The sequence below is a fragment of the Acartia tonsa genome, chromosome 2, assembly GCF_053477335.1.
Source record: "Acartia tonsa isolate MP-2025a chromosome 2, ASM5347733v1, whole genome shotgun sequence".
In the NCBI taxonomy this organism is placed as follows: domain Eukaryota; kingdom Metazoa; phylum Arthropoda; class Copepoda; order Calanoida; family Acartiidae; genus Acartia; species Acartia tonsa.
In genome coordinates this window covers 15,521,948-15,546,231 of record NC_137261.1, presented here as the reverse complement: position 1 = coordinate 15,546,231, position 24,284 = coordinate 15,521,948, and the positions used below count along the sequence as shown (strand labels likewise).

Below are 24,284 nucleotides of genomic sequence, written 5' to 3'. Positions count from 1 at the left end.
TTATAAACATATTTCCATTTTACCCTTTTTTATTCCCCTCTCGCATAAAACTGTCTTGAAATAACTTTCCAGAATAGTATCTTTCAAGTAAACTTCATTCAAATCTAATAAAATTACTGAATATCTTTCAATTTTCCAGGAAATTTTGTTCAACTTTTGGATTTTTGAATTTTCATGAGTTTCGCTTTCACATCTTTCCTCTTCTTGTAAACACCAAGACATCTCCTTACCATAACACCACGCCACCAAGCCTAAATTATTTTAATAATCGCGGAAAGTTTTTAACTTGGATTTTGCACCAGATTTTTCATGTACTCGGATAAAATAATGCTTACAAGTGGTTAAAAAAAGACACACCTCTCAACTTCTTTTAACTTATTCCCTCCTATTAGATGAATGAACTGACCAATAAATGAATTCAGTTAGCAACCTGTCAATATATCCATGTATATTCTCTACCATTATTTTAATATTTATAAAACATGGGTATATTATTCCAGATGGTCAATCAAACACAATTTTAATCCGAGCATGTAAAACAAGACAGAGGTGACTTTAAGGACTGAATTTTTATTAGTTGGTGTATGAAGTTAAGTGTTCAAACGTTTCAACCATTATTTTTATATACAGAAGGGGTAATTTTGTGTGTCATCATTGTGGATGTACATTAATTATTCGGCCATTGTCTTATCCTTTTAGATCCTTGACGTAAAAAAATTAGAGAGGCGAACAAAAAAAACAATTTGTATTAGATAAGGTTGCAACTGAAATCAGAAAGGCTTTAAATATCCGCTGGAATAGAAACAGTTCAAACTTAAAAATAATTTATCGGATGTTACAAAAAGTCATAAAATTGTACTAATTTTGATTGCCCGAGCCTTTGGCCCCTTAGGGCCACCATTACTAGAATTAATATTATAATTTGCAATTTTATTATTCGTGGAAAGTTTTCTGTAATATGATGCAATAAATAATTAATCCAAACCTGGATTTTCAGGGAAGCCACTGCCCTTCTCTCTTCCATTTCCCTTTCCTCCTGTTTTCTTCTCTCCTCTTCCCTGACATCTTCTACAAACTTCTTCACCTCATTCATCCTAGGCAAATTAAAATTATGAAAATGTATGGCATCTCTCATACTTATTGACGTTTTTTTTTCATTTTTCTTTTAAAAGCGAAGCTTTTTTATAATTAGGGTCTGTCCGTCCTTCCGTAACGGTTAGCACTTTTAGAAATGTTAGAATTGTCCTATCGATCTCAAACTGTGTAGGATGATACCTATAACAGTTAGGAACAATTTGAGACGCGTAGCAATTCTATGATCATTACCAGAAAGTCTGCACGTTCATTTTGAATTTTTAAATTTGACACTCTATAAGTGTTGATGTTAGTTTGTCCTACCGTTTCAGAGCTTCACTTTTATGGATGTTATCATCCTTGTTCATTAGCAACGGAACCTTCCTTACCTTTCTGGTCTTTTGTAACTATTAGACCTGTTACTAAAATACACTCTTTCGATATTAATTCTTCTGCTGAACTAAAAAGTTACTTTAGGGGCCTAGAAATACATATACATTTTACGCTCTATCTCTACTGGCTTCCTAGGACCAGGGTTATAAAAAAGGCCATTTTTGAGTTCCCGTTATTTCATACAAAAATTTCAAATGCATACGAGAATGGCTTAGAGATTGATTTATGTGTTAATTCTGCCTATTTTTTTGATTATAAAATGCGTTTAAGATTGTACTGTCAAAAGTATGCTGTGCTATCTTTTAATCGTACCTAGCGCTGGCGATATCTGTTTTTTAACATTTTTTCAGCAATTTTATTAGAAAACTGACCGGTGCTAGTTTTAGAGTAGACTTTGACAATATAGAGGTAGCCAGTAGAGATAGAGAGATGAAATTGTATACAATTATTTACAGGCCCCTAAAGTAACTTTTAAGGTCAGCAGAAGAATTAAATGCAAAAAGTGTATTTTGAGTAATCGGTCTAGTGACTAAATAAGTTAAAAAATTAATACACTTACTTCGATGTTTGCTGATTCAGTCTTTTCACAGTTGAAGCTTTGCTCCCCTAAAATATTTAGTTAATGAGGATACAGCGTAAAGTGTCCAATAAAAAATGTCGTCATACAATACACATGACCAATGTTCGGCCAGTATACATTTTAATTGACCAATGGTAAATTGTGTACTGGCCCATGATGTGCTATTTTATCTTTCTTAAATACAATCTTAAAGAGCTTCAAAATCACTACATTAAAAAATATATACTAACCCATATGGGCTCTATTTTATTTAAACTTCATTCTATATAAAAAAAAAAGGTTTTTAACAGTTAAAAATCTAATTAAAGACTCAGACTTTTAGAAAATGTATTCCCTGGACTAAAAACTGTGTTTTAAGATGATTAAATTACTTTATTGTGTAATTAAATGAAATAAAACATTTTCCATCTACCCAACTAAAAGGATTCTCTGTTATAATATCAAAAATGTTATTAAAAAATAACATATGAATACTAAAAAAGCAGAGTTAGGAATTTATAATACATTTTCTAGCATTTTTTGATGTTGTAAAAATAATACCGAAATTACTCCTTATTTCTAGAGTAAGTTAAAATTAAGTGAGTAAGAATTTATATGTTTGTTATTATTTTAGTCCTGGTTGGTAAGGTTTTATTGAGTACTTGGTAGACCAAAAGGGTTAGGACCATGGAGGTGTATACCCAACAGGGTTAAGCAGAAAAAATACCCCCCCCCCCCCCCTATTTGAAAATTCTTTGAATAAGAGGGCTAGTTTAATGCTGGATAGGCATTTTGTGGAAAAGAACCTTTTTCTTTCAAATTAGATAACTCAAGATTACTTGAACAAACATTTGTATTTTTTACCTGAAAAAGCAACAAATTGTGCGTAATACAAATGATTTCATACAATACAAATGACCAAAGATAGGCCAGTATACATTTTAATTGACCAATGGCAAAATGTATACTGGCCCATGATTGGTAATTTGTATTGTATGATGAATTTTTTTTGGACACTATACGCTGTTTCTTAGTGTGCTATTTTTCAATCTTTATTAAACATAATAGGTTTTCATTCTTTAAAATCTGGAAACTTAAACAAATATCTCGTGATATTCTTAAAGAAGTTGGGAAAATAAAAAAATATAAGATTAAAATTAAACACCTTTAAAATTACTTCACATTGAAGTAAATGAATATATAATAACCCCTATGGGGTGTTCTACTTTATCCAAAAAGATAAATAAAAAAAAACGGTTTCCAACAATTAAAAATCTAATTAAAGACTCAGACTTTTATAAAATGTATTCCCTGAACTAAAAACTGTGTTTTAAGATAATTAAAATACTTTATTGTGTAATCAAATGAAATAAAACATTTTTCATCTACCCAACTGAAAAGATTCTCTGTTATAATATCAAAAATGTTATTAAAAAAAAACATTTAAATACTAGAAAAACAGAGATAGTAATTAATTTTACATTTTGCAGCATTTTTTGATGTTGTAAAAATAATACCGAAATTACTCCTTATTTCTAGAGTAAGTTAAAATTAAGTGAATAGGAGTTTTTTTTGTTTGTTTATTATTTTAGTTCTGGTTAGGTTAGGTTTTATTGAGTACTGGGTTAGGGTTCTTCGGAAGGTTAGGACCATGGAGGTGTATAGCCAACAGGGTTAAGCAGAAAAAATACCCCCCCCCCCCCCTATTTGAAAATTCTTTGAAAAAGAGGGCTGGTTTAGTGCTGGATAGGCATTTTGTGGAAAAGAACCTTTTTCTTTAAAATTAGATAACTCAGGATTACTTGAACTAACACTTGTATTCTATACCTGAAGAAGCAACTAATTGTGCCTAATACAAATGATTTCATACAATACAAATGACCAACGATAGGCCAGTATACATTGTAATTGACCAATGGTAAAAATAGATACTGGCCTATCATTGTATTGTGTGACGTCATTTTTATAGGCACTACAAGCAGCTTCTATTTTGGCTGCATACCTGAAGAGTATTTAACCTTGTTCTTCTGTCCATTGTATCTTCTTGATATGTCTGCTCCCACTGGTGCATCTTTATTTCAAGCTCTTCCTAAAATTACAAAATTATGCATATTTATATTTCAATTGGTTTAGTTTTACTTGAATCTTACATAAGTTTTTCACGTTCTCTAAGAAAGTTAAACACGCAGCGGGCTAAAATAATGATTCTCCCCTTCCATTCTATCTACCACATCCCCTTCCCTCCTATTTGATGAAAGAATTGATCATTAAATGACAGGGGGAAAGGCCATCTAAATTGTCGATAATTTTCCACTGTTATAATATCCACGTATATTCCACATCCATTAATATTTCTTACCTTTTAAAGAATCTACATCAAATATCATGTTGTATTGTATGTTAGAAATGGGTATGTTTTAAACTATCTAAGGCTCCAATAAAAATAAATTCTATACCCTACAATCCGCTGTCCTGCTATGATAATTAATTTTTATTGATTCCCTTTTTCACCATATAACAATAGGATCATGGAAAGAAAACGAAGTAGAGGGTTTCGTCATATTATCACAGTAGCTTTTGATAGGTAATTTTAGGATAGGTTAGGTAAAAGTTAATTATTGCCCCGCAGGGTTAGAGCCCTCCGTAGTAGCTAAAAATAGGAACAAAAATTGCTGTCAAAATACGACGAAACCCGTTACTTCGTTTTCTTTCCATGATCCAAACTAAATATTCGGATAGATTCCATGGAGTGCACAGCACAGGATTTTACCAGAGGGTGTATTTCTCAAGTAAAGTAAAGTAAGGCTACACAATCTTATTTTAAAAAGGGTTTTGACCCTCCCCCCCCCCCCCACTCGTACCGCAGACCTAAGTATAGAATATACCTGTTGTTCTCGTAGAAAGCTATCAATCTCTTGGTTAACCCTCTCCTCCTGTTGAATCTCAACCTAAATAATAAACGACTTAGCTTATAGGTTTCGTGATTTTTTTATTTGATTTTGCTGTTGGTTTAAGCAGCATATTTGATATTCCTGTAATATTTCAATGTGTCTAGCTATTACTAACTAAATTAAAGGTATGAGAAAGCATCTCATAGTGCCTAATAAATATTTGTATTCTTTGACGTAATTTTTATTAGGCACTATAAGCTGCTTTAGGTATGATTAATTGACAACATAAACCTTAATGAAAAGACTAGAACCTGTACCTCAATATTTCTGACTTGCCTTCCCAATTCTTCTTCATCTGTTATTAGTTTACATCTAGCAGATTCTTCTCTTACACACTCTTGCCTAGAATTAGCAAATATGGGCAAATTTTCAAAGAGAGAAAGGACAATGTGCTGATGGTTCAAACGATTTATCAACTCATTTTAAACTACAGAAGGGGTAATTTAGTATATCATTATTAGAGATGTACATCAATTTATTGGCCATTATCTTAACCTTTAAGTTCATTTCTAGCAGATTAGTTTTCTTCTAACAGATCATAGGGTTAAAGAACTTAACCAATCCAAATGAAATTCTAACCCCCCCCCCCAAAAAAAAATAATGCTTAGGCGTCCTTTGTTATTCCTACAATGAATCAGTTTTAAAATTACCCAAATGTAAGCAATTAATAAAATCTAGAATGATTAGCAATTTGAGTTCACACTCTAAAGAATTTATCATTTTCATTTTTGTCAATTTTATTTTTTATGGTTTTAATCAACCTTGCTCAGTCAAATAGAGAAGTATATACCTAGTAACAAAAATATTCTCACTGCCAATCCTTCTTCTAGTATCAAGCAGACTGTCCTTGAGTTCAGCAATTTTCTTCAGTTCGGTTCTCTTCAGATCAGCCTCACTCTCTCTCAAATCATTGAGTTCTGCTCGCATATCCTAAAAGGAGAATTTTAATGACCATTTTCTTTTATTTTTAAAATTCCAAATGGCAAAAAAGACTTTTTTTTATGAGAACTCAGGTTTACCGTATTGGTTTAAAAAACAATCAAAATTTAATTGTTATTTATCGCATCCTATTATATACAGCTTTCCGCGAATATTGAAATGAAAATTATAAAATTAGAACCAGCTTTGTTAGACAAAAGGAACCGAATGCCTGCAATAACTGGTAATAATGTTATGGTTTTATTTTAATATTTGTGGAATTGAAATCACTAGAAGTTTTTATCATTAATTGGATACAGATGTTGCCCAAGTACTTCCTAAGGGAGGTTAATGACTTAAAACCACCTTCCATTTCCTTGTCCCCAGAACAGCAGAATGTTAAGTTTGAATTCTTTACCTTGATTTGTTCCTGTATATTTTCATCATTGGCAAGAATTTCTTCTTTCTCAGCATTCCTTGATCTGTACATCTGAATACTTTTCTCTATTCGCGTGTACAGTCCTTCCTTTCTCAACTCACCTATTTGTTTTCATTGTTATGAATAATCTAATCCTTATAATAAAGTAACATGATGTCTATTTGTCTGTCCGTATCGAAAGATCTTGCTATCTGATGAACTGATCGGGTTCTACTTTACAGAGTAGCCTTTCATAGGTCCCGGAAAGGCTTATAGCTATTTTGAGGGAGGGTACCACCACCCTCCCAAGAGAAATTGCCAAAAATAAAAGAAAACACCGCCCTGAGGATACTTTTGGGAATTAGCTAGAAACATAACTAACACCATCTAGCGGCGAAAAATATGTTTAATGGCTGATTTTAACATAAATTGAAAAGAAACAATTTATGTGTCCCTTAGGTCTCTAGAAGCATAGCCACTAGTTTTATAATAAACTATAAATATAGTACAATGATGTTATTTAAAAATCTTGTGGTAGAAAATACAGTCTTGATTTTTTATGTATACATAAAGCTTAACAAATTGAACCCGTAGAAAAATGAATTTTATCAATGTATAGGACGATTAGAAATTTGATTTGAAAAAAATTGTTAGAAAAAGAGGAAAATTTTATGATTTAGGTTAAAACTTTCAAAATTTCATATATTCTATGTCAGTGGCTAATTATCCAATTACTGCCTAGAACAACTAGAAACACATAGTCAAAATTTTCAAAGACCACTGTGATAAAGGTCCATGTGTCAAAACAAAATTAAGACATACCCACAGTATCCTCTAGAACTTGTTGAATATATTCTGTCTCTGTGTGGAGTTGTTTAATATCTGTTATCTCAATCTTTTCTTTGGCCTCCTACAGATACATTTTAAATAGATTAAAAGGTTTTTGGACACATACATATTGCATAAGTTTTAAATTATATGATTTAAACTCATAATTATTTCTTAAATAATTTAGGCATTATTTTTTAGATCATAGTTGATGTCCTTTTGTTTCACTAACAAGGATAACAACATCCAAGTAGAAAATCTTAAAATTGCGGATAGACATTCAAAAAAATGACCTATAGAGCAATGTCATAAAAGATAAACATAAATTTTGATTAAAATATATCACAAAACCTTTTAAAGATTTATGATAAAATGTTAAAATCTTGTATCCGATCTAGCAATAAGCAAATCTTAAGGAAACTTGACAGAAATCATTAGAGTATGAACTTATTTGATCCCTAAAAATTCCAGCCGTCTATTTTAAACAGGAGCCGAGAAAATCATATTTTCCCGTAAACGTTATGAAGAACGGAGGGCATATGGAATGACAGACATTGCAAATTATAGAGTAGCTTCGTAAAATTATTGTTAGCAAATGTTTCACATCATACTCCGACTTCCTGATATTTATACCTGATCTGCTTGAAGGACTTCAATTAGACTTCTGTTCTTAGTATTCATGTGAGGTTCTGCTTGCTTACCAAGTGTGGCTGATACTATAGCGAGCTGGTCAACTAGGGTATAATTAGTTCTTAGTATTCATGTGAGGTTTTGCCTGCTTACCCAGTGTAGCTGATACTACAGCTAGCTGGTCAACTAGGACAGAATCAAGTTCAAAATAGTTATATTGAATCAATTTTAATCATTATTCACTGCTTAACACTGAGTCATACCAGAGACATTAGGCTGTTTATTACAATAGTTCCCAGAGTCTTATGATAACGTTTTCTTATTCGTTGACTTAACAACCTTGTGGACTTTTATTGAACTTTGATTGGTTGGTTCATCAACCACCAATTCTAATCTACAAAAGGGGTGATTTTGAGTATTATCATTGGGGAATTAGATTTTATATTGTGAAAATCTTGGAATCGATCTAGCACCCGGCCCCAAACCAATAAGCAAATCTTAATGAAATTTTGTGGGAATATGTAAAATGTAAACTTATTCAAATCCTGAAGAATTCAGCTATCTGTCTTTGAATAGGAGTAGAGAAAATCATGAAAACTAAAGATCTAGGAATCGAACAAGCACCCCAACCAATAAGCATATCTCAATGAAACTTAATAGAAGTATGCAGAATTTGAATATATTTAATCCCTGATAATCTTGAATAGTAGATGAGAAAATCATGTAAACATAAAAATCTAGGAATCTATCTAGCACCCTGATTAATTGTCGAATCATAATGAAACTTGGTGGAAATATGAAGAATATAAACTTATTTAATCACTGAAAATTTCAGGCGTCTTTCTTGAAAAGAAGCTGAAAAAATCACGTTTACCCCTAAACGTTTCAGACGGACATTTCAAACTACTAGAGTAGTTACGTCACTAAAAGTTAAGGTTATGGTTACCAGAAACATAACTATACTAAGTAACCAACATTTTGTTTGTAATACCTGCATCTTCAATAAGAGCACAGACCATCAATCTATGAATCTTCTCAATCCTGGCAGTAGCAGCTTCTACTTGATCAGCTCTGCAAAAATTAAGTTTTTTAAACCAATTAGACGTAGGTATAGGGAAGTCCTAGAGTTCAAATCTTGTAAAATATCTTTAATTCTTAAGCTAATTATTTTATTTCATGAGGTATAAAATTATAGTTGTAATTTTTTTTTAAAGTAAACTACACATTTTACTTTGTTGATTTTTGACAAACCTTGTATTAGCCTTGAGGAAGGCTGCAGGACTTTCAGGTAGAGTTAGTCGTCTGCCACCACCAGAAGATGCACAACTAGATCTTGCCATAGCTACGGATCTTTCTGTATCCTCTGCAAATATAAAATATTTATTAGATTTTTTAATGAAAAAGTTGCATCAGTTTTAAGTGCTTATGCCAAAATGCTAGACCACCAGGAATTCTTCAACAATGAATATTTATGACAGCCATACTATTATATCCTATCTATAAAAAAGAAGTAGCGAAGGTTCTCACTTACCGCTGAACCGATATGGTTCTTATTGACAGTGAAGCTTCTTATAGTTTCCAGGAAAATTTTTAACTATTTTGGGGGAAATAAAAATAAACCGCCTCAACCCCTCAAAAAAAAAAATACTTTTTCTTTTTCATTTTAAATCTTAAATACCCTCCCCCCCCCCCTACTCTTAAGTGCCCCTAGAGTCTTCTAGGACCGTAGCCGCTAGTAATTATAATTGTAATATCCTAGTCGAAAACAATGCTTTTAAAGAACAAAATCTAATGTGATTAAAGCAAATTTGTTTGTCTGGCTGGTGTTACTGTTAGTTTTTATAAATAGACACAATGTATCTAGATGTTCAATCTGACTCCAAAATTCATAAAACTTAAAAAAGGGATTCCATAATAGACAAACACCTTAGACTTTGTTCCGCTGTAATACAATGTTATACCATAGACGTCTAAGCTGTTTTTTTTTGGGGGGGGGGTATTTTTTTACCCCCCCCCCCCAAATTTTTACCCCAGGGGTAAAATTTGATTGGGAGGGGGGGGGGGGGGGAATTACCTCCCCTGAAATCTGTTGGCAGGGGTAAATTTAGTTTACCCCCCCAAAATTTACCCCCAAGGTAAAAATTTAGGGGGGGAAAATTTAAATTTTATTAAATATTTAGTATGAAATATTAAAAATTTATTTTATTAGAGATTTTTTATTTTTTTTTGAGGGGGGGGGGGGTAAATACCCCCTCCTAAATGGTTGGGGGTGCCTACGACACCCACAGGATAGGGGTTAATTTTGAAGGGGGGGGGGGGGTAATCGCCCCATTAACCCCCCCCCCCTTGGACGTCTATGTGTTATACATTATTTTTCATTTTGGATAAGAACCGGTTTTAATTTATCGTTTTCAAAGCCATCCAGGAAAAATATTATAATAGATTAAAATAAGCATTTTACCCAAAAGAGTAGATTCATCATCAAGAATCTCAGTTGATTGATCCAGCATAAGATCCGTAGAATCATTAGTATCATCTCCAACTATAATAACACCCTCAACACTCTTACTGGCAGGATCATTGGTAGGATCATCAATATAATTATTCCGCATTTTTAGTTCTTAAAGTTTATTAGTTTATAGACAGTTAATTATCCTTTTCAGTTATGTAATATTCGATAGTGCTTAGGATATGGGAAGGGGGCCATGAAAATTGAGTTATGTATGAAGCTCTTTATAGTGCCTATAAAAAATGACGTCATACAATACAAATGACCAATGATAAGCCAACACACGTAATAAATTACCAATGTCAGGTCAGTATAGTTTTTAATTGACCAATGTTAGTCCAGTAAGACTTAATTTTATAATGGCACTATTAAAAGCTTCTTTTGTGTGGTGTATGGGGGTTTTAATAACATAATACTTTTTGGGAGGAACTTACACAGATAAAAAAAATAATATAAATTTTTTTTTGGTTAAATGTATACAAATACGGTTTTACTAGTGGTGTTTGTCCCATTCTTGGAAGCACTAAATTGTTGTGTGTGTGTTTTCCAAAAGATTTCATAGTCGGTTGAACAAATATATCCACAAATTTATGGAATATTTCTTTATCGCGTCGTATTATAAACAGTTTTCCGCGGACATTAAAATGAAAAAAAGATTGAGATCAAAACTAGTTTTGTTAGCCCCGAGAGTCAGAAGCCGTTAAAAATACTAAATCACTGAAACTTTCCCCTTTGCAATACGAGAGCACACTACCAATAACAAACTATATCATCGTATTTTACTTCCCTCAGCTACGGTAACAATGTTTGATCAATAATATGATATGAAAAGGAATAATACATTTATTTCCAAAGCTTACATTATATATTGGGATAAATGTATTTCTACTTGGTAACTACATAAGTTTAAAAACAAAACTTTTATTAGATTTTCTAAAGAAATTAAATGGGAGGTGTCCTAAGTTTGTTTAGGTCAGGTTAGGTAGTTGAGTACTGGGTAGTCCCGTAGGGGTAAGGCATAAGTAAAACTACTATTCCCCCCTTTATTTCAGTTTTTTTCAAGTGGAGGGGGGGGGGGCAGGGTTCAGTGCTCAATAGAAATTTATTGAGATAAAACAAAATAAATCTTTATTTAAATACATATTTTAAAGGAATCGTATGTTTATTATAATTTTCACATATATACCAGTAATTATTAAACACTAAAAAAGTAAATCATTAAAATATAATAAAAAATACTTGTTTTATTAAAATGTTAAAAAATCATTAAACATCAGGGTAAATAATTTTCTAAGGCATTTTGAAAGTTAAAGATAGAAACAGGACATGATTGTTTATACTTTTTACAACTCTTGCCATATCTTCCAGCTATCTGAGCGTTCTTGTATTCGAGGGATGAACTTTCTATATCACCCCTGAAAAATAAGAAGCATTATCCTTATATGAAAGTAAGAGGATGTTTGTCTGTAGCCTAGGATCTAGATAACCTTATTTCCTCCATACAATAATAGTTATTTCTCGCATCGTATTATAAACAGCTTTCCGCGGTTATAAAATGTACAATTATAAGATTAAAACCAGTTTTTTTAGCCCCGAGGTGCCGTGGCACGGGCGAAAAAAACTGGTTTTAATCTTATGATTGTATATTTTTATATTCGTAGAAAACTGGATATAATACGATGCTAGACATAGTTTTTTCGTATGGATGAGAATCGGTTCCTATCCACCGGATTCTAATGAACACGAGAAAGCTATTTATAGGTCTTGGGAAGTTTTTAACCTTATAGGGGGGAGGTTTTTTTCCACCTCCTTAGATAAAATGCCCCTATTACCCCTCCCCATAATTCAAACGGATTTTCTGGTAACAATCATAGAGTTGCTACAATTTCTGAATCGTAAATAATTCGTAAAGGAATCATCATGCAAAGTATCTATCACGTTCTGACAAATGGACGGACGTACGGACGGATCAACCTTATGAATGCAGGTATAAGGTATAACCAACAAGTGAAATAAACCTTAAATAATACTTAGGGGCAAATGGAAAGGTTGCCAATTTTACTATATGTTGCCCCCCAACGACAGCTGAAAACCACATATAGGTTTTGTGATTTTTTTTCAAATTACTCTCCTTATTAGTATAAGCTGCTATTAATATGATAACCTACATGAATATAGTGTTTAGTATATCACCAAGAAGACCAAGTTTAACCGGCTTAGAGTTCAATTCACAAACAAGTCGTTCTACACAACTCTCTCCATTCAGACCAAACCTTAAATTCAAAATCCAGTATGGCTTTGAAACCGATTAATATCCGCTGGATTAGAACTGGTTCTAAGCCATGCTGAAAAATCATGTATCATATCTTATTGTTTCAAGTTTTCTACTAATATAAAAATATACAATTATATTATTAAAACCAGTTTTGTTAGACCATGCCTTCGGGTCTTGGGGTTAATAACAATAATTTCAATCTTATAATTGTACATTTTTATATCTGCGGAAAGTTTTTTTTTTATAATACGATGCTATAAATAACTATTACAGAATTTAAAAGATTTTGACATACATCAAAAATACAAATGACCGTCGATATGTAAATGAAGTGACCATGAGGTGAAAAAAAGTTGGACTGACAAAAAAAGGACAAAATCGATTATTCCTATTTACGTTTCTTGTGACAATTTTTTGAAAAAACATTTCTTTATAGAACGGTTATAAACTATTTGCATAATAGAAGATAAACAAGTTTAGCAACATTATAAAAATTTGTAAGGTAATACTATTCCACCAAAAAATTGTTCACTACAATGTAATTAGAATTTGAATTTGTAAAGTAAAAGTATCCTATAAAATTTGAAATATACTATACTATAAAAGTACGTATAGTTCTACTTCTAAAAATTACCTATTGAAATTTCTAGAAATTTGATAGAAAATTTCAGTTCTTTGAATAAGAGATTCCGGTAGCTTGAAACCTAAATAAGATTTCAATCTCTTAACAAACTTGGACACAAGGCAAACATTCAGCATTGTTTTAAGATTGCAATTTAAGTGTTATGTATAGTCAGAATAAAAAAAATATTTTTTGTCTAAACTATTTTATTTTTTATTTTTTGGCCATTGAATTATTCAAGGAAAACCTATATATACATTAGCCATGGTCATAAGCCCAAAGGAAACAGAAGCTTACGCAATATTCCGTAAAATTGTGAGCAAGCTTCCTGTAAAATGGGTTAATTAAGTCTATATGTACTCAATATTGACCAAAGGCATAGTATATTTAAACGAACATTTAAAAATAATTTGACCTATTTAGCGTATTTGACTGGAATCTTATTCACAACTTTACGATTTTTTGAAAAAAATGCTCAAACTACCTAGATTTAGGGAGGGAGAGGACATTAGACTGTAGATTGTGTTGATAGTGATACCCAAAGTTTTTTTAATTAGTTGATACAAAAAACTTTGAGTACTTGTTTGTACTTTATTGTCCAATGTCTTATCCCTGACAATCCCTAGCCCAAACTTTAAAATTTCTTTTCTATTAATTTTTATTCTACCTTTGATGGGAACAGGTTGAATTAGAAAAAGATCCAAGATTCCACCCAATAAAACATTCGATTCAGCTGAATAATAAAATTAAAATCAGCATAAAAATATTTTAAAAGTAAATTTAATTTTTTTTTATAAAGTGAAATGAATTATTTTTACCTTTTATAAGTGGAACCTCAAATTCAAAGAACACCTTTTCATAATCTTACTTTTGTTTTTGTTAATTTTTAAAATCGAAAACTTAAAAAATGATTTTTAACTGTCTTGAATAAAAATAATACATAACAAAAATATGTCTTTTTTTCTTCATATTTTTTCCATTAGCATTCTTTTTAAAGAAATAAATTATATTTTTCACTATTTGTAAATTTTGAATACTATTAAAGAAACAAATTGCATTGTACTGAACAAATTTATCATTTAAAGTTTTTTTTTAACAGAGCTTTACATGCGAAAAATAAAAACTAGCTTTACTAGCAACTGAGTAAATCTCTTTTAACTCATAGGTTACTGACAAAGTGAATTATGGAATAGAAGCTATAATTTACAAACTAAAGAAAACAATTATTAATAACTTAAGTAAAAAAAGCATATTTTTTTTTAAAAAGCGATAAAAGGTTGACAATAGGTTAACCTAACCTGTAAAGTTGTTCCGCCAGATTATCAAGAACCTGGCCAGGGGTGGTGGAAAACCCTTTGGGGTTGTCTACATGAGGGAACATGTAGGTAAAGGGAATATCTAATGGTACAATCAATATCTTAAAAATAAGAATGTATAAAAAATGGTCAGTTGAAATAAAAGTCGTCTTAGAGGAGTAAGTTAGAAAATATAAACATAAAGCAATTAATCTATATTATCTATAATACAAAGTAGAACGATGTCTGTCCGTCTGTCTGTCCGTCCGTCCCTTAAGATCTCGGTAACCACTGAACCGATCGGATTCTACTCTTCATGGTATCTACCTATTGGTTCTGTGGTGGTTTTAAGCTATTTTCTTTAAACAAAAAAAATCCCCTCCATTTTTTATTTTTTTTTTCTTTTTTGTAAGAAATATCCTTGGTCCTTTGTAGAAGATTCCTTTGTGGAATATTTCCTTTGTGGAAGATTTCCCTGGTCCTTCTTATTATTTTTTTTTTTTACAAATTTCACCTTACACTTTTTTTACCATCTCTTGGGGCAAAGCCCCTAGAGGCTAGGGGCGAAGCCGCTAGTAGATATATATACAGATAACTGCCTTCCTCCCCTTCCAATGACCTTTTTCATCCAAATTGTTTTCTGCTACTTGGCTGTATTAATATAAACGACACCATTGGTTGATTTTCAAGACCCAATTAAGAGTCGGATCAAGAATATTGTGATGGGGAGATACCCTTTTCCCTCTCCCCTTCATATTGTCTTCGGGTGTTACAAGGCTATTTATCCACACCATTCCCCTTTTTCTACCCTTCTTACCCATCCCTCTTCAGTTACATAAAATAAGTTATACTCCAACTTAACTCCAACAAATATTAAATTTCGCAGCAATTTCAATTGGAATTAATTGGCTGAATAACAGCTCCTGGTAAAAATGATCTTAAAAATAAAATGTCGTCATATTCAGATACATTCCTAATTTTTTCAATGTTAATTTCCTACGAGAAGATTATGGCTCCAATGATTATCATACTTGTATAACACATTACCAAGCTCAAAGAATAACTGAAAATATCGGACCATGGAAAAAAAACGAAGTAGCGGATTTTGACGTATTTTCACAGCAGCTTTTGATGGGTTATTTTAGGTTAGGTTATGTAAATTAAGTTAGGTTGTGTAAATTTTAATGATTGCCCTGCAAGGATAAAAGCTACTGCGTAAATACGACGAAACCCGCTACTTCGTTTTCTTTCCATTATCCAAAATTCTAATATATTGTAAATTTTTCATACATGATAGGAAGTTCATAAGTTGACAATGACATGTAACAAATTTTTAAAATATTCTGTAAGGCAATTATAGTTAATTTAACCAGTTAGGGAGGGGACATTTGGCTGTTTATTACACTAGTCCTCAAAGTTTTATATTAGCGTTTTTTTAGCTCAACAACTTTAGGGACTCAGTTAATTTTGATTGTTTGGTTTAGTGAGTAAAGTGTTCAAAAACTTCAACCACTATTTTATATTACAGAAGGGGTAACTTTTTGTATCATCAATGGGGACGTACATCAATTTATTGGCCATTGTCTTAACCCTTTGGATCCCAATATTTTGCCAATTGCTTCGCTTTTATAGACGTTGACTTCATTTGTATAAAACTACAGAGGACTCTATATGCAATTCTGGTTAATCGATCCCAACCCTCCTATCAATTTTAGTTTTATGAAGTAAATAATTGGAGGAGGGGGCCATTTCTCTTGGAATAGTGGTGTTAAACTCCCTCAAAATAGTTTTAAACCTCAAGGAAGCTACACTGTAAAGAAAAATAACATAACTGTTCAATTGTTGACTAGACCTTTAATACACAGACAGACTGTAACGTTTACATAAGGATAGACTATAAGATGTAGGTAGACAATGTGTCTCAAAAAATCCGCCATGTGACGTCATAAAAATGAGAGATTATCCATCTCTTCTTTAGGGTTTTTCTCTCCCACTTTTCCTCTCATATCTCATTTTTATGACGTTGCAGGGCTGTTTTTTGAGACACTTTGTCCCACTACTATAAGATAAAATTCTTTTTCTTTAATTCTTATCAATAGCATTTTGTAAATATAAAAAAAAAAAAATAGTAAGATTATTACGCTGAGCATAGATCCTGCTGGGAACGGATAAACATCTATATCCCTAAATAAAAACACATAAGATGATTGTCTGTTGATTTATAGGTTACTAGTGGCCACGCCCCTAGAGGCCTCTAGTGGCACTTCAAATGATTTTTTTTATTATTTGAAATGTCTATGTTTCGTTGAAGTCTACGCAAAAGCAAGAATATTTTAAAAATTTTTAATTTGGTTTGTTATTTCTCTTGGGAGGGTGGTAGTACCCTCCCCCCAAAATAGTTATGGACCTTTCTGAGACATATGAGAAGCTACCCTGCAAAGGAGAACCCGATCGGTTCAGCGGTTAGCGAGATCCTTCGGTATAAACAGACAGATAGACATAGATTTATCTATCTTAAAAGATTTTTTTCTTATAATTTTGATTGCTCTGTTCGTCCTATGATACAAAGTAGTACGATGTCTGTCTGTCTGAAGCTTAAGATCTCAGTAACCACTGAACCGATTGGGCTCTACTCTTCAAGGAATATACCTAATAGTCCTGGGATGGTTTAAGCTATTTTCTTGGGGTATTTCTTGAGTTTTTAGTGGTTAGCTCAAAAAGTTGAGTGTCCAAATGTTTCAATCACTAATTGTAATCAACAGAAGGGATAATTTTGAGGAAATACATAAATTTTTCGGCCATTGTCTTATTCGGTGTGCAGACACTTTCGCCAAAGTGTTCATATCTTTATCAATATTCGCTAAAAAGATCAGTCAGGGACGTGACATTGCATTGCAGATAAACAACTTTTTCAAACTTTTAGTAGCTAGACAAATTGTCTCAAAAAAAATCCTTTTGACGTCATAAAAATGAGGGATTTTCCATATCTTTTTAGGGGTTATCTTTCCCACTTCACATCTCACCTCCCTCATTTCTATGACGTCACATGGCTGATTTTGAGACACTTTGTCCAGCTACAAGTTTTAACTAGTCATACCTTGCTTGTCTGCTATGTACTTCGTGACCTTCTGTTTTGTTCAAATGGCTATATCCATGCTCAAGGAAATATCTAGAAATTTAAATATTATTTATGAAAAGAACAGTTTAAGCTTAGAAAGAATTAATAATCATGTAACAAACAAGGCAGAGAGAGAGAGAGAGAGAGAGAGAGAGAGAGAGAGAGAGAGAGAGAGGGGACAATGGGCTGTTTATTACACTACTCCGCAAAGTTTTATAGTAACGTTGACTTAACAACTTTGGGGATTTCTATGAATTTTTTATTGGTTGGTTTATTTAGTTGAGTTGTTTCAACCAATAGTTTTAATCTATAAAAGGAAAATTTTGTGTATTATCATTGGAACATACATCAATTTATCGGCCTTTATCCATTAGATCCTTGGGTGCTAGGTATTATCTCATTTCAATAGCTTAAGCCAAATCCTGCTGTTAGAATTAATTTTCCAGTATGGCTTCGAAACCGAAAATTATCCAATTGATTATAACCTTTTCCAGCCAAACGGAAAAATCATTTATAACATCGTATTACAGACAATTTTCAACACATATTCAATAAACATCATAAAATGAATACCAGTTTGCCTAGCCTGGGCCTTCTGCCTCACGGAGCTTACAAAACTGGGTTTAATCTTACAACCTTTGATTTTAATATCCGCGGAAAGCTGCCTACAATACGTTGCGCTGAATAACTATTTAAAGCTTACTTTTCTGTTTTTGAGTATTTACAGTATGATAATTGAAGTAATAAAGAGATAATCACCAGTTTCCTAAAAAAAATTATATTAATAATTGGTTCAATTTTTGATGGTCCCAGTTGTGGATAATGGTTAAGATCAACCAAACAGGGATGAAAACCTTATTTTTAAAAGCAAATTTTTTTTCTATAATTAGGGTTGGTGTAGCATTAACCTATCGATTTCAAACTTTGCACGATGATTCCTATTACAGTTAGGTACAATTTAGACAGCATAGCAACTCTATAATAAAATGAAAGCATGTTGTAATGTATTCTTTATTTAAGCAATTTAAAAAAATGTCATGTACAATTTCGTTTAGACTTAGAAATTAATGTTCTGATTATGTTCTACAAGAGTTATTGTTCGTTTTTCCTTCCTTCTGATTTTAGAGCATCACTTTTATGGATGTTTTCATCCTTGTTTAAAGAAGTTAATCTATAATACAAAGTAGAACGATGTCTGTCTCTCTGTCCGTCCATCCGTCCGTCCGTCTGAAGCTTAAGATCTCAGTAACCACTGAACCGATCGGATTCTACTCTTCAGGGTATATACCTATTGGTCCTGGGGTGGTTTTAAGCTATTTTCTAGGGGGATGGGACACCCCTAACCCCCACAAAAACAATAACCCCCCCCCCTATTTTTTTTTTTTTTTTTTTTACAAATTTTACGAATTTTACGAAATTTACGAAATTTACGAATTTTACGAAATTTACGAATTTTGCGAGTTTAATCGCATAATGTTTTCCTGCTGGGTAGGTGCGAAAATTTGTGATCCGTTCTGCTGGGTAAGTAATAGAAGATGTAATTATACCTCTTGGGGCAAAGTCCCTAGAGGCTAGGGGCGAAGCCACTAGTGTTTAATATTTCAATAAATTTTGTGATCTGGCGAACCTCGCCGATTTAGCGCTCTAATTTTTTTTTAGAATCCACCCTTAATATAATGCCAAGGACATAACGTAATAGAGGGCAAAGTTGTCGTAGTCTAGCGACTGCATGGTCAAAGATATATAATATAAGTCAACAATGATAAATATATGTATTATCAGCTTTTTGAGTTTGGTTCCAGATTAGAACCGGTTCTCAGCTATACTGAAAAATCATGTATATCAAAACGTTGAAGACAATTTTCCTCGAATGTTAAAATAAAAAAATATTACATGTTTTTTTACAAAACTAGTTCTAATCTTATAATTTTTCATTAAAGTTCCATGGAAAGTTGTCTATGCAATATATAACTATTCCCTTTCTTCATATTTACTGTTTGTGTGTTATACTGTTATACAATAATACATACCTAAAGGGTGTTAAAAAAAATTACAATTTAAACCAATTTAAGTACTTAAAAATCCTGGAGATAGACCCCATGGCGATTTTAGTTTTTGATGAAGCAAGTAAAGACCTTCCTATAGACACCTTAACCAGATTTTTAACTCAATCTTTTCCAATTTGGCATAAAAAAGGCAGACCCCTCAAACATTAAGACATGACGGCTCTGTCTAATTTTAATTCTTGATGTTTGTCAGGTCTTTCTTTCTTAAGCTAAATTGGTTTGTGTTAGAAGGTTGGTTAAGGTGTCTATAGAAAGGTCTTTACATGCACCATCAAAATTTTGAACATTATGGGGTCTCTCTATAAGATTTAAAGTACTTAAGACGGTTTGTCCTTTTTATAAACATAAAAACTTTTTTTAATCTATAATAAAATATGCACATTTTTCATAAGGCAAATTTCTCTGCAAGGGCTAGGTCTTAAGCTGTAGTGCTCTGGAGAGATGAGAAGATTAAAAATTCAATAGTTTTTCTTATTGTCATTGATTGAGCGTATAGCACTAATCATAGTAGGGAAGGTACAGCTACGATTTAAGTAATAGTGGTTATGAATTCATAATACCTTCATAGAACACCCCTGCTAGTTAGTTTCTTTAGCGTGTTCAGGTAAACCTGTACCTGGCTTAAGCTAGCTGTGAGCATGAATTATATTTTTTATTAGTTTTGGACCAAAGCTGTAAGGTTTATATTAAAACTAGTGAAGCGAATGTTTTTTTTTTAACACCCTTTACCTATATAATATATATCGTGTATCACAAAGACCTAATGAAATAATTATTTTGAACTGTCAATAAAGATTGTGACCATGGTTCATTTTATACTTATTCAATATATTCATTTCATATTTTCTACACTTATTATATATATTCATTACATACTTTTTTGTAAAAATTTTTTAAAAACAAGCAGCGCAGCTTGTGTTAATAGTAAAAAATGTTATGCATACCGTAAGAATCGTAATAGGCTTTAGTTTTTGGAAATAAAGTACCCTTTTTGTGTTTTATTTTATAATTTAGGAGATATGTTGAAAAATATGAGAAAAAGGTTGAAAAGTTTTAAGTAAGTTAGAACATTTTACCACGTAGCTCCTATACTATACGTAGCACAGGAATGGTTTTTTTATATCCAAAATCTAGAGCTTATGACGATTCTAACGGTAGGCATAACTTTTGTCTACTATTATCGCAAGCTCCGCAGTTTGAATTTTAAAAATGTACATATCTTTTGCACATCATTTGAATTGGGTATAGTTCATAAATCTTCAAAAATAACCGGCTTTTTAGGCATACTTTGTTGAAATAATCATTTAAAAATAGTTGGAATATACATTATTGTACCAGAACACGTTTTTCAAATATATGAAGCATTTTTATAATAGAAAAAACTCATTTCTCTTGAAACACCCAGTATATTTATTTTATACTAATTTGTTGAAAATAAAGCCTTCAAGTTTACATAAATATCCTTGTTTTAAACAAGGATGACAGCATCCATAAAAGCGAAGCTCTGAAACATTAGGACAAACTAATATTAACAGTAAAGTGTCAGAACTGAATAATCAGAATATAAATGTATAAAAATCGAAATAAAGTGTAAGTTAATTTGTTGAGATATTGCTTAAATACAGGATATTGTTTAAGGACATACTTACATTTTTGGGACTTATATATAGAGATGCTTAGCTTATAACATTGTACTTTGTTGTCCTAGGAATCAGTATTCCAAAAATCAGATCAACCGGATTATTATACAACATAAAAATTAGTTGTTAAAAAAGTTAAGTATCAACATGTTTTAAATGGACGTACGGACATTCTTGTAACGATTATAGAGTTGCTACGCTTCCTAAATCGTACTTAACTAATACAGAAGTACCATGCAAAGTTTAAGATAGATAGGAAAATTCTAACATGCTTAAACGAAAAAAGCTTTCCTCCCCAGACGGAACAACGGACGGACCGACCCTAATTATAGTAAAGTTTCACTACTAAAAATATATTTTCACTTCTAACTAAAAAGTACTTACATTGTGAAAGACTTTTTGGTCCGTTATATTTGGAGATGTTAGAGAAACTAAAATTAAATCCAACTTTTATTTACATTGTATACATCTATACATGGTTTGTATTTATAGTCTTGAAATCGATAGTTTTCGGTAAATAAAGAATAAAAACAAGGATGACAACATCCATAAGTAGCGAAGGCTTCGAGAAAATCATAAAAACTGAAAGATCTAGGATTCGAACTAGCACCTTCACCAATAAGCATATCTCAATAAAATTTTAAAAAAGTATGCACATGTTGAATGTATTCAATCCCTGAAAATTTCAGCCATCTATCTTGAACAGGAGTCGAGAAAATCATGAAAACTAAAAATTCTAGGAAACATTCTAGCACCCCAACTAATTGACGAATCTTAATGAAAATTGGTCAAAATATGAAGAATATAAAATTCAGGCTTCTATCTTGAAAAGTAACGAGAAAATCACACTTCCCCCAAAAAATTTCAGACGCACGGACGGACGGACGGACAGATTCTAATAATAGAAAAGCTTTGCTTTTAACAAGGAAAAAACTATCTAGAAGTAGTGAACCTAAACAGAGAGAAATAATAACAAATAATCTCACCAAAAATGCCTAATTTGACATTTCCAAACTAATCCACAGTTGATTTATCTAATATTAGCGGCTACGCCCCTAGAGGCCTAACAATCTTTGTTTGCCTATTCTATTTTTTACATAACAAATTAAACTTTGTCCAATCGTACTTTTTTTATCTTCTGGTTTAACTTTTTTCTTATACTAGCGGTTGCCTCCTCTAGCATCTAGGGCCCGTTATTGGAAGCGGTAAGGAAGAACAGAAATAACCTATCTCAAAACTTGAATAATATAAATTAGAATAGTTTAGAACCAACCAGGGCACTTAATGAAGCTTTCCTAAAGTTTAGAACTGATTTGAAATCAGGCAGGGAAGTATAACATAATACAGCTTTAAGTAAATTCACACTTTAGAAGAAATCTATTTTCATTATATTATCCTTTCCTTAAATTCCTGATATTTCGGTAGGAGGAGTCGAAAGCAGCGCTAAGGATGACTGAGGCTGAGTGCGCAGCTACATCTAACAGTTGATGTACTAAATGTTTATGGCAAAGAAAAGTGAAGATTCGAGCGTCTGCTACTTTGGTTGGTTAATGCTTTAGGTGGCTGAATTTGAAATATGATGGCTGAGGCTTTCAGTGACTGAGTGCTGCGCGAGGCTGAGGCTTGATTAGTGACTGAAAAAGTCCCACGGTTAATTTAGAGGCTTTTGTAAGTCGCGCGGCTGATGGTTTCTGTGGCTGAGGATGCGGCTTCCGAGCCCAGCACCAATAATTAATTTAATTTTTTTTTTCAATTAAACTTTTATTTGTATTGGAAAATAATTAGGTCAATCCTTATACTAAAGTAACAGGATGTCTGTGTGTTTGTTTGTCTGTGTGTTTGTACCGAAGGATCTCGCTAACCGCTGAACCGATCGGGTTCTCCTTAACAGGGTAGCTTCTCATAGGTCCTGGGAAGGTTTATAACTATTTTCTTGGGGGGTGGGACACCCCCAACCCCCCCAAAAAATGAAAAATCCCCCCCCCCCCCAAAAAAAAATTTCTTCATTTTTTTAACTAAAACTAATAAAGAGGGGGGGGGGGAACCTCCCCCCCCAAAAAAAAATTTCGCGCCCCCCCCAAATTTTTTTTTTTACTTTTTCTTTTAAAATATAAAATAAGAAATTTAATTATTAAATTCGACTCTTTCCTCCTCAAGTACCCCTAGAGGCCTCTAGGGGCGTAGCCGCTAGTATCAAATATTATGAATACTTCTTCCATGAGGGGAGGGTGGAGGGTTAAGAGGAAAAATGCGTCCTTTTCCCTAATACAAGCCAGTAAGGAATAACCCTATAATTATTTAGGTGTAATAACAATTTAACGCCCGGCCCTATAATCGTATTTAATAATCTTAATAAAAATCTAAAATATGTGTTTATATATTTTTATCAAAATAAATGTGTACACTTTTTAATCCGTTTGATTTATACATATATATTTTTCTCTGCAATCGAATTGTGCACTTTTTATATTTCTAATATTGATTTTTAAAAGCGAAGCTTTTCTAAAATTAGGGCCGGTCCGTCCGTACGTCCGTCCGTAACGGATAGCTATTTCCGTAAACTTAGGCATGTTAGAATTGTCCTATCGATTTCAAACTTTGCATGGTGATTCCTTTAGTAGTTAGGTATGATTTAGAAAGCATAGCAACTCTATAATCATTACCAGATTGTCCCTACGTCCATTTTAAACATGTTGACTCATTTTTAATTTAGTCTTAAAAAATATGAAACATTTTTGGGGGGCGATTTCTTTTGGGATGGTGGTGTAACTCTCCCCAAAATAGTTATTAACCTTCCCAGAACCTATGAGAAGCTACCCTGTAAGGATCGTTAACCGCTGTAACGGTTCAGAGGTTAACGAGATCCTTCGATACAAACAAACACATACACATACTTACACACACAAATATCTTTTTACTTTACTATATATAAATCTAAAATGGCCCAGAATACACTTACAATGATGAGAACATCCATAAAAGCGAAGC

At 32.3% G+C, this 24,284-nt stretch overlaps 2 protein-coding genes across 2 annotated transcripts; both read right to left on the bottom strand.

The window, feature by feature from the left end:
- Positions 1–10,387, bottom strand: LOC145312720 (dynein regulatory complex protein 9). The gene is made up of 13 exons (XM_080151972.1): positions 10,233–10,387; positions 9,023–9,134; positions 8,763–8,842; positions 7,775–7,875; positions 7,136–7,223; positions 6,314–6,435; positions 5,768–5,907; positions 5,235–5,319; positions 4,912–4,974; positions 4,029–4,115; positions 2,027–2,073; positions 986–1,094; positions 1–251 (listed from the first exon to the last, which is right to left on the bottom strand). Exons 1-13 carry the CDS (start codon positions 10,381–10,383, stop codon positions 150–152), a joined length of 1,287 nt encoding a protein of 428 aa, XP_080008098.1. The 5' UTR covers positions 10,384–10,387; the 3' UTR covers positions 1–149.
- Positions 10,388–11,423: 1,036 nt separating this feature from the next.
- LOC145305498 (uncharacterized) lies at positions 11,424–21,727 on the bottom strand. The gene is made up of 9 exons (XM_080147122.1): positions 21,681–21,727; positions 18,294–18,356; positions 17,570–17,641; positions 16,614–16,656; positions 13,996–14,029; positions 13,845–13,910; positions 13,190–13,259; positions 12,449–12,553; positions 11,424–11,695 (listed from the first exon to the last, which is right to left on the bottom strand). Coding segments are annotated over exons 1-9 (597 nt in total). The 5' UTR covers positions 21,683–21,727; the 3' UTR covers positions 11,424–11,553.
- Positions 21,728–24,284: the final 2,557 nt, after the last annotated feature.

What these genes read in the sequence shown, in the direction of transcription:
- LOC145312720 (XM_080151972.1), bottom strand. Translation starts at nt 10,383, where the DNA reads ATGCGGAATAATTATATTGATGATCCTACCAATGATCCTGCCAGTAAG. An exon ending in TTCCTCAAGGCTAATACAAG is followed by an intron (nt 8,843 to 9,022) that starts GTTTGTCAAAAA and finishes TAATTTTTGCAG; the next exon opens with AGCTGATCAAGTAGAAGCTG. An exon ending in ATATACAGGAACAAATCAAG is followed by an intron (nt 5,908 to 6,313) that starts GTAAAGAATTCA and finishes TTCTCCTTTTAG; the next exon opens with GATATGCGAGCAGAACTCAA.
- LOC145305498 (XM_080147122.1), bottom strand. An exon ending in TGAGGTTCCACTTATAAAAG is followed by an intron (nt 13,911 to 13,995) that starts GTAAAAATAATT and finishes TTTATTATTCAG; the next exon opens with CTGAATCGAATGTTTTATTG. An exon ending in ATTTCTAGAAATTTCAATAG is followed by an intron (nt 12,554 to 13,189) that starts GTAATTTTTAGA and finishes TTTGAATTTAAG; the next exon opens with GTTTGGTCTGAATGGAGAGA.